Here is a 17,031-nt window from a genome sequence, read left to right on the forward strand (position 1 = left end):
AGGGATATTCAAAAATGGAGGTCAGTGATGCAAAACTCCTGCAGCAGGCTTAAGAAAAACAAAACTTGAAAGGTGCTCTTTGAAAGTTATCAGTGTTGCATTAATTCATTGTAATGTTGGAGAAGTAGGAGAAATAGGTGGAACAAACAAGGAAGAAGAGGAAGCTTTGCAGAATAGGAGGTTACTCTGGCTTCAGAATAAATAATAATGGAAGAAATTAGCCTTTAGGAGACAGAATCCTTGATAACAATTCTTAGGGTACAAAAAGGAAATAGTCTTGAAGAGACAATTTTCTAGGTCAGACTGATCCTAGTTGCAGAACATACCACCAAGGGTCTGTTTAATTCCTGAATAATGCTTCTTTCTCAGTTTTCAGATCAAGCAGCAAGACTACTTGTCCTTGTGATTTCTTAAAGGACAAGTAACAGGTTCTTAGGTGTACTCATCTGGGCGTGTTTGAATTGTATAATAGCAGAATTTTTTTTCAAAAGATTAAGTAAATTTAGTTCACTTAGTAGGTGTAAACTTAATCTTTTCTTGGTCCAGTGTCTGAAACTGCATTTAAATAATTTCTTAGAAGATAGCTTGGAAATACTGGCACACCAGAGAAATTGGACAAAACTTGTCAAGTGTGTTAGATGATAGTTGTACTGGGCAAATTTTTTGTTGCAATTGACTGTGCCACAGTTAGTTCTACTTTTTGTCATTTACCTATCTTGGAAGTAATTTTTAGTCAGTGACTTCTTAGGTCTCATTTTCACATAACTTGCTACGGATAAAGGACTACTTTAAGTAGCTAATTTAGCCACTAAAATGATTCAGAGACTGCTTACTTTTGTGAACCTAATGATCCCACTAAATTTGATGTTATAAACTGTATGAGGAGTTTTTGTCATAATGTAAATTTTTTTCTGAAATTGTGAGGAACTTGATTTGAAGTTGTTTTTTCTCTAGGTTTATTTTTTGTAATATTTTCAGGAAATATAAATGTCTTTTTGTGCCTTAGGAGCTGGTTCGAAAAGGGATACCTCATCACTTCAGAGCAATTGTTTGGCAACTTTTATGCAGTGCTCAAAGCATGCCAATTAAGGATCAGTATTCAGAGCTTTTAAAAATGACATCTCCTTGTGAAAAATTAATAAGAAGGGACATTGCTAGAACATACCCTGAACATGACTTTTTCAAAGAAAAAGATAGCCTTGGGCAGGAGGTCTTGTTCAACGTAATGAAGGTGAGTTGGTATTTCAGCCCTTGAAAATATACTAGCAACAATGTGCACCAGCTTGGACTACCTTGTATATAGAGAACTTGCACCAGTTTCATGTGTTATAAGTTTTTTTTAAACCGTAGACACTGGGATGGTTTAACAAATCCTATTTTAGTTTCGATTGCATTCATAAGTTTTTTTATATCACAAGGTAAAACCAAGTTGGCATTGAAACAAAGTCACATACTTACTGCTCATTGTGTAATGGAATGAAGTGTGCCATGAATTAAAGTAAACAGTGTTGCTTGAGACGAGGACATTGGCAATCAGAACTAGTATTCAGTTTGCAGGTATTTCTGAAGTGCACATGGCAGGTACAAGCTAATGTGCAGTTGTTCCAGTGCCCAAACACAAAATGAAAATGCCACTGTAGCATTGTTTGCATTGCTTAGTCTTCACTAGAGGTTAAACTTTGAAGGTCAGGCTTTTCCATAGAACATGGTTTCAATGGAAAAGTTGGCAGGTTTCCAAACCTTAGTAATTTCCATAAGTCTAAAACAAAGATGCTACCTGCATGGAGATCACCACATTTCATTCATCTGTAAATAAAACTGCAACACATATTTTTTTGAGGACAATTTTTTCATTGTCTGGTCTGTCTCCTATAAAAGTAGTACTTCGTGAGATTTGTATGCCAGTGGTCTCTCTTATCTTTTACCAAATTCCTGTAGTTGAAAACTGCCTGTGTTTTTGGTAGGTATGCCTTAGTTTTAGCTTTGTATGTGCTCACATAGCTGAGTTTGTAGCAGCAGGTAGAAACTAGAATGTCTGACTAAAACTTCTGGGTAGGATGTCTGCCTTTGCTGGATTTGGGGAGAGGAAGAATAAGTTATTAGCAAGATAGCAGGATGAGCCGTGATTACTTTTTATTGATAATGAGGTTTTAATTGTTGAGAGTTTTAACTTTATTTTCCAGGCTTACTCTTTGGTGGATCGTGAGGTTGGATACTGTCAAGGGAGCGCTTTTATAGTTGGATTACTGCTTATGCAGGTAAAAATATTTAAAAACATGTGAAACTTTAAAATCCAAGCTAGAATGCATAATATATTTTGGCAGTTTATTGGGAATTTTTGCTATGGTTTTGCTTCATAATTTTATTACAATAAAGTTGTCAAGGGCAGCTGTTTAGTCTGGAAATAAAATGAGATTTACTTGGTGTCATTCTGTTTGCCAAGATACTTGTATTGGAGTGGGATAATGTGTTTGTTTCTCAGATCCAAGGTAGGATTGCATGATTGCAAGCTATTTTGCTGAGTGATTATTTCAAAAATAAATGAACTTCTTGTTTCTCTTCTATTACATGGAATCTCCTCAGAGTTCAAATGAAACTGCACAGTTGACTTGATTATCTTGAAGCTTCTTTGTATTATTGGTTTCTGACCTCCATTTCAGTTTAGAAATTATTTGCTAGAATTTAATATATACAAAAGTTCATTGGAGTAATTGGCTGTAAATCCCTTAAACAAAACAAAAACCTCAAAACAAAAAAACAACCAAGAAAAAAGCTCCACTGTGTGCACACACACACACAAAACCCCCACCCTAAATCCTCCCACGCATTTACTCTGATATATCGTTGTTTGTCCAGAGTTTTTACTGTGCTTTTTTTGTTTTTGATATAGATGCCAGAAGAAGAGGCATTCTGTGTGTTTGTTAAATTAATGCAAGATTACAGACTGCGAGAACTCTTTAAACCAAGCATGGCTGAACTGGGCCTTTGTATGTACCAGTTTGAATGCATGATACAGGTACATACAAAATCTATCAAACTTGCTCTTCAGTAATTATTAATAAGGAACTTGGGAGTTAGAGTTCAAGAGCAGGCATGTCTATTGGCTAACAGACTGTACTCTTGACAGTAACTAGTTTCAGAACTTCAGAAGTAAATACATGTGGCTCTGTGAGCAATTTTTTTTAACCTTTGGCAAACAGTGACTGGCTTTAAACACTGAAGCATGAGAATTTGTATTGCTGCATTTAAGCATATGAATGTTTAATTCTGTTTGCATTGAAGACTCTGAAAGTCAAAGTCTTCATAGCCAATTTATGGTATCTTAAAAGATGAAACTGGGAGGTACCCTCATATCTAGACTTGAAATTGTTTTCAGATTTGAAATGCAGGTTCTTCCTGGTCAGGCTGATGGAGAAAAATAGGTTTGTTTTGTGATCCAGTTTCTAACATGGTGGTCAGGGGTGAGATAGCACATAGCCTTAGATTTTTGTCAGCTCTTTTTAGTAGCCTGTTCTAGTTATTACTCAAGGATTTACAAGCTTGATTTCTCCTTAGGATCAGGAAGTGTTTTTGTTATCTGCTTTGCAGGGTAGACATTCTATAGGATATTCTGTATTGGGACTTTAGTTGCATGGTTCTTGAGAATGATGAGTCATATCTTTCCTAGTCCTGTGCTAGTACAGACAGCTCCTATCTGTACTAGGTATCAATTTCTTTCTTGTATTCAAAATTTATCAAAAACATGTCTGCACCAAAACTACAAGCAGAAGCTTAATGTACTTGTGTATTTTATTCCTCTTCTTTTCCAGGAACATCTTCCAGAGCTTTATGTGCACTTTCAATCTCAGAGTTTTCACACTTCTATGTATGCATCGTCATGGTTTTTAACTATATTCCTTACGACTTTTCCACTACCAATTGCAACAAGAATATTTGATATCTTTATGTCTGAGGTAACTACTAATTAGTAGTCATATGTTGTATTTCAAGAGTAGCTGTTGAAAGTGGTTATTTAGGTAGTGGTATAAATCCCATCGTGATGCACAAATCTCATAGTCTTGCTTTTTATTTCTTATACTGATCAGATTATTTTAAGGGAAGGTGTCTGTGTGTGCAGTTTGTCAAGGAAGAGCAGCCAAGTCACTGAATGTTGATATTGTGTGTAACTGTGCTCTAAGCCTGTTGAAGTGCTCTGAAATCTGTTCTTTCTGGATGCAGTGCGTTAGCATTGCATGCAGCAGGGACATCCATTCTTGAGTATTATGGTGAGTTTGCAGTTTGAAACCAACGCTGCTTTCAGGCCAAAGCTAAAGTTCATGGGGATATGCAAGCCAAGAAGGGGGAGTGTTAGTCCTTTTTCTTGTCCAGGTGATGATCGGTGGCAAAGAAATTTTGGGAATTATTCAGTATCATTATCACAAAGACACCTCTGCTGTGTTTAGGATTAGAGTTTTACATAATTGTAACTAGTAAAAAATCATAGCTTATGCTTGCCTTGCAGTCACCTTTTAGAAAGCAGTAAGTCAAAGGTGGATCCTTTCAGCTTGCCCTCAGGAAAGTCCAAGACGGGGTATATAGTGAGAAATTACTTTTTTTTCCCCAGTAGTTTAACTGCATTGTACTGTGTCTGAAAATAAAATAGCTTTTTTGAGAAGTACTGAGGATTTCTCTACTAGATATACTTAAAATGGTTGATAGAGTTGACCTAGAGAATTCCTGTCACTTGAGATTTTGCCTCATCCCTAGCTTCTCTGAGGCAGATATCTGGCATCAGGAGAAATAGCCAGATTGCTTGTCCTTGGAACAAAAAAAGAAACACAGAAGCAATTTGTTGAGAGATATTTTCAGTAGCCCTTTTTACTTGTGCTTACTTGGGTGAGATTTCCAATGTTAGTAAATAGTAGAAAAACTCTGTGCTGTTGACAATGGCATGAATAATTGTTGGATATTTTTTGACTTCTCTTTTCAGGGTTTAGAGATAGTATTTCGAGTAGGTTTAGCATTACTTCAGATGAACCAGGCAGAATTACTGCAACTTGACATGGAAGGAATGTTACAGGTAAGCTATGGTTATAATAATTTTAAGAGATACCTGAAATGTGTAATGTCTATTTCCTTGCAGCTGTTAATTATATGTAATCTTGTGCTCTGATTGCTTTTAGCACTTTCAAAAGGTCATTCCACATCAGTTTGACAGTGGTCCAGACAAATTAATCCAAGCATCTTACCAAGTCAAATACAATGCAAAAAAGATGAAAAAGTAGGTATTACATTTTGAGAAAATGGATTATACTGTTGCTGAATTACTGTTTGTTTACCCTTAAGAATTGTTATTCAGTGTTTCATTTTGAATTTTCCGTCTTTATTTTTTGGGGGTTTTATACTATACAAACAGTTAAAATTGCATTTCTGTCTGCAAAAAAAAATATTCCAAAGTAGTATTTGATCTTTTTCTTAAATATAATAAAGCTATATCTCATTGACAAAAATAACTAAAAAAGCATTTGAAGAAAACAGCAAGTTTTGGGGAATTACAGCACTTCTGTAAAAATCAACTTAATAGGAAGGCTGGGTAGCGGGTGGTTTTTTTGTGGGAGGGGAGATTGTTTTTTTCAGGGTAAAAGGAGATGAAACTTTTATGGTCTGGCCTAAATTCTAAAGATTTTAGTTCTCAGGAACTGGAAAAATAATCATGGTGCTAAAGAGTGCATTTATAGTTAAAATTAGTGCTGTTTAAAATATAAATTGATAAAATTTTGTATTAACATTGAGAACAGTAAAACAACTTTCATGTGGGGTTTGAAATCTTGAGAATACTGCTACTTGTTTCTGTTGTTCTTAAGGTTAGTTGCATGTCATGCATGTTGCATGCCTTTGGTAAATTTTGCTTTGATTAGTAAGCTGCAGATAGTGTCATTTGCCAAGGTTGAGTTTGTTAGGTTGCCTATTGGTTTTAAAGTATCCTTTGTTCATTGTTGCACTGCAGATTGTGCCCAGGGTCTTCCAAGCTGAATTTGTCGATCTTTTTCTTTTCTGTCAGCAGTCTATGATCAATAGAGTGAGCAGTGTTCTCTAAAAAAGCTGTAAAACAGAACTTGCAGGAAAAATATTTTCTTTGCAAACCAGTGCAAGTGTATGCAGTTGAAAATCCTCCATTTCAAGTCTGAACTTGCTGATCTGCCTTCTGTAGAGGCATTGTTATCTCAGCTTGTGGGTTTTTCTTGCTGCCTTTTTCATTTGGTTTGCTGGGGAAAGGCTAAAATTGGTTTATATTTAAGGTATTTTTCTCAGATTTCTTTGCATCTTTGTCTTCCAGGCTTTCCAAGCTCTGATTTCCTTTGGCTGAATCTATTGAATTGATGACTGTATTGCATAAAGGGGTTATTACAGAGTAGCTCCAAATTGCTGCCACTGTAATGTATCCAAGCAAGCTCCTGCACTTCAGAAAGCTGGTTCAGTCTGTTCATATCTACTGAAATCTGTGTTTAAATTTAAGGTCACGTCTAAGCATTTACAGGAGTGTATTTCAGAGGAAATATCAATAATCTGTATCTCTGTTCTACTGTTATTTATTAGGTATTACACCAACAAGTAAATTATCCACAATGTTTCTGATCATAATTTACTATTTTAAATTTTTAGGCTAGAAAAAGAGTACACTACAATAAAGACAAAAGAAATGGAAGAACAAGTTGAAATTAAAGTAAGGAACCCTCAACATATTTATTTATGAATAAGTTTAATTCCTGGATCGGGGGGATTACATGTTTGAACTCTGCTTGTAGCAGGACATAATTAAGGTTCCCAAATTCTTTTCTTTCGGTATTTATATTTGGGATGTCTGTTCATAAAGGACACCTACAGTGAAATTATTGAGACTTCTGGTGGACATTTAAAAATAAATCTTTGGGGACCTGCTGTACTTATTTTTTTTAGTATTTCCCACTGACAAAAGCTTAATAATAGATGCCCTCATTTATCAGAGGTTCCAAATATGCTGGTTTAGATGTAGGTGCTCCACACAGGAGGTTTGTATGACACATGTTAAGATAGACTTCATAGAGTGCACTTGAGTGGTTTGTCTTCGATTTTAAGATCTTGACTTTTCTTATGCATTGGACCCAACTTGTGGTATCTTCTGTCTGCAGTCACTTTTCCTATTGGAGCTTTAGCAGTTAATACAAACTGGGGGGAAAAAAAGCCAAGCTGCCAGTGGAATTTATTTTTCCCATTTTACTAACTGCCCTACTTCCTGTGTGTACTTAATCGCTGCATCTTTTTGCTTTTGTGACATAAATAGGCTTTTGATGCCTTTTTTTCCTATTTTACTTTTTTTTTCACAGCATGTTGTTTGATCTGGATTTTCTTCCTTGTGGTTTTAGCCAGTTCTATGAGAAAAGACAGTGGGAGAAATGATATGCAAGTGTATTATGTAAAAGTTTGTTGAGGGAATTAGGTACAGCCTTCCTTCTTCCTGTCCACTGCTAGTCATTCTGCCTTTCAATATCAGTTTTTGAGGCGTAATTTCTTCAGAAAAATGAGAAGCACCTGGGAGCACAAAGGTATTAGGAAGCCTTTTCTGGCAGTTTGTTATTGTACCAGGCAGTGAGGTAGTTAGCAGCAGGAATACCTGCTGTAACAGCAGCTGAAATCAGATTTGCAGGGCTCAAATGGCAGCTCTCTGCAGAACAGGACAAAGTAAAACCATATGAAAGACAACTGTAACTTTAGATTCTAGTATATGAACTATACTATTCTAGTATATGAACTAATTTCAAATCTTTCCTGCTTCTTGCTGCCATCCCCCTCCCCCCCCCAAAAAAAAAGGAGAAAGCAAAAAACCTCCCCAAAACAAAAATCATGAAGCCCACCCCAACAAAAAGCAACCAAAAAATCCCAACCAAACAAGGCAAACATATCTGTTTCTAGGCCCTACTTTGGGGCATGTGTAAATAATTTCTGACTTAGCAGAGCTTCTTCGCAGAAGAGACTATTTTAGGGGAGATAGAAAAAGAACCTTATTTTGAGTTGCCTTTTAGCCTGGCAGAATAAAGGATCGACTGAACGGAATCCAGTCCCTCTTCTGAGGGGTAGGGATCTCTTCTGTCTGAATGCTGACTGCTTAAGTTTACAGGAAGTGCACTTGTAAAGTATAGAGTTCAGTACAATTCTCTCTTACTTCTGGGACATGTGAGGTAATTGTCAGTATAACCTTACAGATGAATGTAAATTCTTGTGAGGAAAGGGAAGGAAACCTTGTAGCTGCCTCATTAGCCGGTCCTATTGCAGGGAGTGCACTGTCATGCCCCATAACCAGGAAGACTTTGACCCTGTTTATGAAGGGGAGGCTGTCAAGTCTGGTGTGGGGTTAAGCCCCATGGTTCACCTGCAGACATACAGCTTTCAGCAAATGCAACATAGATGCTTTCACATAACATGAGATGTGTTCTTGTTTTTGCTGTACCAAGCTGTTGAAATTCATATTATGAGCTAGTATATAATATGAAAGGATGTTAAGAAGGTCACAAATTATTTTTGTATTTATATTGGTTTTCATGGATGTGATGAGATAAAAATGTTGTTAGTTTGCTGTGCTTTTATCAGACTTTCAATTCATAACTTGGGAAATGGATTTGTGAACTGTTTACTTTCCAGAGGTTACGAACTGAAAACAGACTCCTAAAACAGCGTATTGAAACACTAGAAAAAGTAAGTATGTTGGGGATTAGATTTAATCTCTGCTAATTTAGACTTTGTTGATGGCAATTTCATTATATGAAATGGGAATCTCAGAATTATAGTTTACTGTTTTCCTGATAATCTCTGGTGTTTACTAGCAGTTCTTAGCCAAATAACATGGCTATCACTAAGCAATTAAGGTCAATGCTTTAAATATGTACGGTTATGTCTACTTCTTAGTGATTATAAAATCACACATTTTGACATACTCAGCTTGTGTTGTACTGCTTTCTTTCTGAATTAGAAGCATATGCAGAAGACTCCATGAAATAGTGGACTGGTTGTTTGGAAAAAAGGTCATTGTGAGAGAATCCTCAGTTTTCAAAATCTGAAGTTCCTTCACGTTTTTATGTAGGAGCAAAATGACAGACCTACCAAATGACCAGAGAGATGTTGCAGCATTCATATTGAGGAGCACTGCCATTCATTCATTCTATGTGGTTTTGAGGTTTTGTGGCAATTCTGGGTACCTGGTGGGGAGGATATCCAAATACTTATTTCTCTTGTGTTTAATCTGGAGTAGAGTTTCGTTAGGTTTTTTTGTAACTGGCTAAAACCTCGAAAGTATGCATGAGGACTGCTGTGGAGATGTTGCCAACTGTTCTCCAGTGGCCTCTGCTGTATCCTGGTATCACACTTCCTGTGGCAGATTGCATCTGAGCTGCTCTGCTCAGGAATGAGAGCATTCCTGCCCATTTTAAGCACCGAGAGGGACCATCTTTCAACAAATGGAATTGAATGCTCTTGTGAGTTGAAAAGAGTTGTTCACGTTTCACAGGGAAGAAAATGGTAATGTTTCAATTAAAAGTGACATAATTGAAAGACATCACATTTAAGATGTTAAACCCAAATGCAATTTCTTGAAAAGAAGTGGGTCTATGTCAAATTCTAATTAACTGATTTCAGAATTTAATTTGGAAAAGTTGCATAATAAGGGTACGTTGTGAAAGTTGTTACCAACAATACAATTTGTTGTATTGTTTCTAGTATTGGAGATAAAATGAATGGAAAAGAGTAGGCTCTCTTTAAGAAGCTTGAAGCTGTAGTGAATAATTTCAATGACCTTGGTAAATATGTAATAGTTACTATCCTTGTTTTATACTTGTAGAGGTTTGATATATTTTCTTTTTTTAATTCTAAAGTCCAGGATGAACTGCTACATGCTAGTGCTTTTGCAAGTTCTGTGCTTAGAATTTCAGAATTCACCTTCAGATTATCCCAATCTGATTGGAATTAAAACAATTCAAAATTGGAAAATATTATTATATTAATAAGAATTCATGAAGGTTGTTATCATCGCAGCATTTGAAAAACATCATAAAGTGTGAAAAATACTTTTAAGTTCTTCTGTTGGAAACTTACTTTTGAAATATTTTTCCTTTATTCAAATACATCTGATTTAGTTGTGATTTCCTTAGTGTACCTTAGCTTCTAAGAAATAGCTCTTATCTACTAGTTTGAACTTCAATTTTAATAAAAGCTTCAAGGACAAAGAAGGTCTGTGAATAGATGTATTTCTGTGTTGCAGAATGTTCAAAAAAATTGAGTGGTTTCAGGGGTGATAAAGTAGAAATTAAACGCAGCGGTAGGGCTTGTCATTGTGCAAAAATGAAGGTTTTTTTTTGCAAAAGTTTGGCAAGAAAAGAGAATCTATGAACTGCTGAATGAGTTACTGCAAGAGTTCAGTAAAACAGAACATTAGCTGTCATAGTTGACATTTCCTACTTGTCTGTCAGTTTGCACCATTTAACTGCCCTGCTTCATCTTAGTGGAAGCTGTAGTTGTGCATGAGTTCCTCAGTGCCTAGTGGAGTTCCCTCTGTGCTCAAATTATGCCTTTGTTTCATGTTGTGGGGGGACTGTAGATCGTGTCTTGCATCTATCTATTCGATCCTATCAGATAATGCTTCAGTAACTTTCGTTAATTAGGGAGCAAGCCATTCAGATAAAAATGCCCAATCTCCTGTAGGTGAATTTACAATGTTACAGAAATCTGGCTTTGAAACCTTTTTGTATCACAGATGGACTGTGTTAAATCTGTTGGAGAAGAGGCTGCTTCCTGGGACCTTTGGACTGAGTTGCCTTCATTCATATGAAGAGTTGTTAATTTTGCAAAAAGAGTTTGCACAAAAAAATGGGTAGAATTTGGGCATTTTCTTTCTATCAGCTCTTGGTCTTTTTTGTCACTATTATCAGCCCCTTGTATTTTGGTTTCCCTTTTCCTCATTCCTATCTGAATTTTTCCTTTGTAGGAAAGTGCTTCCTTGGCAGATAGATTGATCCAGGTATAGTCTTTTAGTCTTTTACTGTATGACTCTCTTCCTACTCATAAAAAACCCCAACTGCTTTAATGCATGCATATTTGCATGCTGTATTCTGTCCCTGCTTTGCTGATTTGGAATAAATACAGAGCTAATACATCTTGCTAGAAACTTGTTTAATTTTATTTACTAAAAATATATAAACCCAATACCTGCACGTTATAGTAATTGTCCTAACCTATTGTAATTTTTTGTACAAATTCCTGTGGCAAATGGATTCTATGACACTGTATTAACAATGAAATTGAATATTGTGAACCTCAATCTGTGCATGTACAACTGAGTAATAATGCATGAAAGGAATTTTATTGAATGCAAGTACAGAACGGTGCTTGCTAAATGGATACTGAACTTTGTAATAAAGTACTAAGGCAGCTGTTTAGTACTACTTGGTCCTAAAATTTCTACCAATTGTACTGTGTGCTGTTTGCAAAACCAATCTGATGAAATAAGCAGCTAAGCATCACAAAGGCAGTTTTCCTTGGATTTGTCATCAAGTGCTTAAAAAAATAAATTATGTCCTAAGGGACAAGTGACAAGGGCCCAGGAGGCTGAGGAAAACTACCTCATAAAACGGGAGCTGGCCACCATCAAACAGCAGAGTGATGAGGCCAATACTAAACTGGAGCAAGCTGAGAATACCATCAGGGAGCTCCAGCAACAGCAGCAATGGGTAAGGAGCCTGGCAGCACATCATCTCATTTTTCTTCCCTCACATGTGTTTATTTTTCCTCATCATTATATGACATGGTCTCTGTGCTGTCTTTGTAAACCCCTGTTCATTGTGATTTGCATTCTTAAAATTACACAAATTGGATTAAATGAAATTTTGCTCTGTTCTACTGATAGATGAGATTCATAACCCTGGATAGGTGTAAGTTATGACTTAATTAAAAAAACTAAACAACATACCCACAATGAAACACACCAAGCAAAAAAACCCTACAAACCAAGCCAAAACCCTTCCATCACAAAAGAAGTACTAACAAAAAACCACACATATAACCTCTGATAGCTCTTAATGCTAAGAATCTAGTCATTGCAAGTTGTGTCATTCTGAATACTCAAATTTGAGAATTGATTCACAGTGCCCTTACCTAGTGTATAATTCAAGTCAGTTTCTTTCATGTTAATGTTTCTTCTGTGTACACGTATTTGTTTTTTTCCAAGTATGCTAAAATTTACTGCTTGCTGAAGTAGAGGAGTATCATCCCTGATTTTGCAACTACAAAACTTGACTTAAAAGTGTGGATTTATGGGCATATGGACCAGGAAAATAAATTTTAGTAGCCTTTTATAGTGCTGTATTTGGGTGCACTCTGTGTTTTAGGTAATAAAGTGTTCAAGACTTCTGACTGTTGCTGTAACACTGAAGTTACTTTCCCTAAGGCACTTGAAGTGCTCAGTATCTTCTCTTCGGGGGGACAGAGGGAAGCATTTTAGCATCTTCACTTGCTGAATAGACTGTGCACTAGTGTTGATGTGAATGTCTTCATATTGTTTTAAGTGGTATCCAAGTACTTGTCTGGAGTCTTGGGAATTTCAGGTGCATGAAATACGACTTAATTAAACTAAGTATGTGGCAGCTCCTTACCAGGTTCCTTAATGTCAGTATGGCAGTTTGTTTTACCTGTCTTCCACCAAAGCTCAAGAAATACCTGTGTCTCATATTGGAAGGTAAAGATGAAATTTGTTGCTAGACTGAAAAGAAATCACAACTTAAATGCAACATTCTAGAACTAGTTTATTATGTATGTTTAATGCATTTCAGTGTAAAAAGGTACGTATTTTAGGATAGTTGTACAAAGTGATGAATGAGCTGTTACTCTCTCATGTGAAATGCTGCTTTTTATTGAACTTGAACAATTTCTTTAGGGGGAAAAATATGAAGAAATTATGATTAGGAAGATGGGGATGGTCTAGTAATACTTTTCAACATTTTTAGATATATTGTAATCTTTCAAGTGAAATACAATGTGAAGTGTTTATAGACTTTTGGATATCCAACTGTTATATCCAGCTGTATTGTCTGATTACAATAGTACACACACCTTTGGAATGTATTTTTTGAGGCATCGATGTTAATGACCTGTATGCAATTAAAAGTTACTAGAAGAAGACTAAGACACTATATTTATTTATTTGTTAATTGGTGGGACTATGACTTTTAAAGCTAATGCCTTTATGCTGGGGACCTTACAGAGTACCAGTGATGGGGAGGCCTGACAGATTGCCTAGGTATGGGAACTGATCCTGAGCAAAACCTTACGTAACTGTGGGTTGCAAATTTGGCTGGGTTGGAGCTGTGAGTGCAGGCAACTGGATGAGTACTGTAGGGGTGGAGAGTAGGTTAAATTATGAGCCCGCTTCCTTCTTTCCATGCTTGCAGCATTGTTTTCCTCCACTTAAACGTGAACATGGCTATGTGAACATGGCTACGTGAAGCTGTCTGACTGTGTGTGTGGAGCTGAGACTGTAAATCCATATGGTTATAGACAGATTTGTGCCTAATAATAATATTTGTGCTGGCTTATTCTGAAGTGCAAGGAATAGCACTGTGGTTTTGAGACCCACCAGAGTTAGAAAACGTGGTGAAAGAGTTGAAGTGGTTTAAGTGAGGAACGTTTGCTAGATCCTGCTGCACCAGTAAGATGTGTAATTGAACAGGCTTTAACTCCAAGCAAGGGAGTGAGAGCGACGAATGTAAGCAGCTGCGTGCGTTTAGGGCGCCACCTGGTGAGAATGCATGGATTTATCTGGAATTTTGGCATTTACTGTGCACTGGTTAAATTTTTGCCACTTTCTCGTGCCAGTAGCTTTGTTCTTGGCAATACTCCTTTTCAGTATTGTCTTCTGACTATCTGCTTTAATGTTTTCTTCTCTAAATATTTCAGCTGTGTTTATTGCTAGCAAAAATGATTGCACTGTAAACTTGTAAATCACTGCATAGTTTCTGTGCTTATTTAAAGATACAGCATCTATTGTATATATTTTACCATCTACATCTTTTTCAGTCTTGAATTGTCTGTTTCAGCATGATAAAAAGCTAATGTTTGGATATGAATCTCTGAATAGAAATGTATGGAAAGAACTGCCTAAGGGTACTTGCAGCAGCCTCTTCTGAACAACGCTGTGCAATTTAAAAAACCCACTGGCTTATTGGTAGCAAAAAATTGTCAAAACAATAGCATTTGGTAGCAAAAAATTATCAAAACAATAGTATTTCTGAGAAGGTTGACATAGCCTTTGTAAAAAGGTTATGCATTTGTATTTTTGTATTACCAAGGGTTTATGCTCTCTGTTCTATGAGATTGGATAGCATAGGTTGGATGGCTTAAGGGTAAGTATTGAAAGTACTTACTGGATTTGTGTCTGAAGAAATTCTCCCCTGAAGCACTTCTGAATACAGAGATGGGTAGAGGAGTATTCTTTTGATCAAAGCCCAGCACCAGAAGCCCAAATTACATATAAGTTTATTTTTTCCTGTGCTAAACTATTTATAGGGAGTTTTTAGTTGAACCAGAAAGACTTCATAATGAAGTGTGGAGTCTACTTAAAACGGTAATCATTTTACTAACGAATGATACTAATCTCTCTTTGGCTTGTCTGGTCTTTAGATATGGAAGCTTGCCAAAGGCAAGTCACTGTGTTTACCAAGTGATTAAGAGGGAGGTGGCTTCTTCCTCATACTGCTAGTAAATTGAGAACTGCATAGAGGAAGTTTTGCCTGACTTGAACTAAATACAGTTTTCTTTTGAGGCATGCTAAGAGCAATGGTATTTGAGGAGTTAGGGGAAAGGGTAATCAGCCTGTTGTAACTTACTCCAGATAATTATGTGCTGAAGGTTTTATTCTCTGTTCTTTTCTTCCTTGTGTTTCTAAATGAAAGGGGTAGCTTCTTGCTGGATGTAAACACCTCCAGAATGCAAATCTTGTCTTTCCCTTTGACACTGTAATTGTCAATGCTTACCCAGTTCATCAGTCTGAATGCTTTAAAATTGAATCTGATAAATTGGAGGCTAATCAAGCTAAAATTAGTTCACATCTTATTTTTAAATAGGCTCTTCAGCTATATTATGTGAAGATAGAATTTTAATTGACTAAGCATTCAGATGGAAGCATATGCATTTTGAAAGGTAATTTATAGTGATGTATTTGGTTATTGTTACAGCAACTTCACAATGCATAGTTTCTTTTCAGGAACTCATGCTAAAATGACTGATAATAATTAAGAACATAGTAATTGATATTGGGAATATATGCTTGTAAATAAGTGTTGCAACTTTATGAAAGGCTTCACTTTATTTTACAGTATACTTTCCTAATACTGTGTTCTGATTTGCAACAAAAAAGCAGAAAATAAGAATACTGTGTTTAGGGAAGCACTACAGATAGTGCTCAAATGTATAAACAAAGTTAGCTGGGAGCTGCTGTATCATCTGTTAATTGCTCTTCAGTACAGTATACTGGAGAAACATTATGTAATTATATCTGTCATCAGCCAAAATAATATTTGGTATGGTTATGTTTAAGAAAAGTTGGGTGGAAATAAAACCAGTTGTATGAAGCCCAGCAAGGACTTGTTTCTTTCAGAATTAAATGGCTGTAGAACTACAGTTTTATATTTATAAAACTTACATTACTTATGTCTCTTGAACGTAGGCAAGAAAGTGTTACTGTGGTTAAAATATTTGATGTCTGAAAATCTGTATTTGCATTGTGGCTTTTGTCAGAAATTCTAGGGCTTAAGGCAAATATATAAAAGCAGATTTTTTTTTTCCTGCAGTCAATTTAAAAGTAGTTTTCCAATGCTGTTTTAACTATAAACTTGTGTTACTTTTATATACTAAATTATTGAAATTGTGCTTTGTTTTACTAGGTAGCAAAATGCACAACTTCTAATTTGTGAATCTTTATTTCTTCAGTCTGTTTTGGTCTTTGCTGGGTTTTTTTTGTGTATCAAGACTTGATTTAGAGTTTGTTGTGGCTAAGTAAATAAGTATTCTTAACATATTCCTTGGGCAGGCAAAATCTAAAGACATATTTAAATAAGGCATGGCTCATGCTTGAAACTGGATTCATAACTTTTCTTACATTCTCCATTACTAATTGTTTGATAAACATCAATTAGATTTTTATAGAATACACTTGCCTTATTGCAAAATCAGCGTGTATTCAATTCTTCAAGTCTGCTGTTTTCTCTCGATGTCCTGGAGAACACTGCATTTGCTCTCATTCCGTATGTATCACAGGAATCTGGAACATGAAATGTAGAGTCCATTTAAGTTACTGTGTGTATTGTGGGATGAACCTCTATAAACAGCCAGGGAATAAGAGAGTGGTTGCTTCTTCTCTGCCTCTGCATGGTATTACATATGTTACATATGCTACTTGTGTTGCTACATGATGTGAAGCAACTGTAGAAATGAATCAGCATTGTCCACCATCCTCTTCCTTACACTCAGATCAGGTCTGCCTCCACTGCTTGCTGAGGCAGGAATACTGTGTGGGTTGAAAACAATAGGAATTCAATTAGTATTGTATAAGGGAAAGATTAGTATTAATGTACAAGGATCATAGTGTATCTGTGTTCCATGTGTGTTCACGTGCTTAAGTGGACAGTGTCAATGACACTAAAAACTGCCTGCCTGAGCTGCCTTTGCCTTTTAATGCTTTGTACATATCCCCTCCATTACAGCTTCTGTAGGCACATATATACAAGAAATATGGTAACACTAAGAGTAGAGTGTAACTCTGTAGAGTAAATTTTGAATTTGGATTGTACTGTAAGTCTTGACAAAAGGTTTAATTGGCATGCAGAAGTATAAAAACAAATGAAAAAAAATTCCTTGACCACATAGTTACATTTAAGTCTTTGTTTTGTCCTGTTTGCCTTTTATTTATACATAAAAAGTCAGGAAGTGTCACACCGTAACAGAAGCATGTGGAACTGAAGACTTCTGTTCATTTTT

At 36.1% G+C, this 17,031-nt stretch overlaps 1 protein-coding gene across 10 annotated transcripts in view; it reads left to right on the forward strand.

Annotated features, from left to right (window-relative positions):
• EVI5 (ecotropic viral integration site 5) overlaps positions 1-17,031 on the forward strand; it is a 74,272-nt gene that overhangs the window by 19,025 nt on the left and 38,216 nt on the right. For 9 of the 10 annotated variants that reach the window (XM_041483091.1, XM_041483095.1, XM_041483098.1 and 6 more), the window contains 10 exons: positions 1,007-1,231; positions 2,184-2,258; positions 2,891-3,016; positions 3,810-3,953; positions 4,970-5,059; positions 5,163-5,260; positions 6,643-6,703; positions 8,656-8,709; positions 10,991-11,023; positions 11,586-11,732. In XM_041483091.1, the coding sequence (XP_041339025.1) occupies positions 1,007-1,231; positions 2,184-2,258; positions 2,891-3,016; positions 3,810-3,953; positions 4,970-5,059; positions 5,163-5,260; positions 6,643-6,703; positions 8,656-8,709; positions 10,991-11,023; positions 11,586-11,732 (1,053 nt within the window). The remainder of the gene's footprint in view (positions 1-1,006; positions 1,232-2,183; positions 2,259-2,890; positions 3,017-3,809; positions 3,954-4,969; positions 5,060-5,162; positions 5,261-6,642; positions 6,704-8,655; positions 8,710-10,990; positions 11,024-11,585; positions 11,733-17,031) is intronic. The other variant, XM_041483097.1, reaches the window with a different exon arrangement.

This window comes from Pyrgilauda ruficollis, unplaced genomic scaffold (genome assembly GCF_017590135.1).
Source record: "Pyrgilauda ruficollis isolate IOZ18807 unplaced genomic scaffold, ASM1759013v1 scaffold6, whole genome shotgun sequence".
Lineage (NCBI taxonomy): Eukaryota > Metazoa > Chordata > Aves > Passeriformes > Passeridae > Pyrgilauda > Pyrgilauda ruficollis.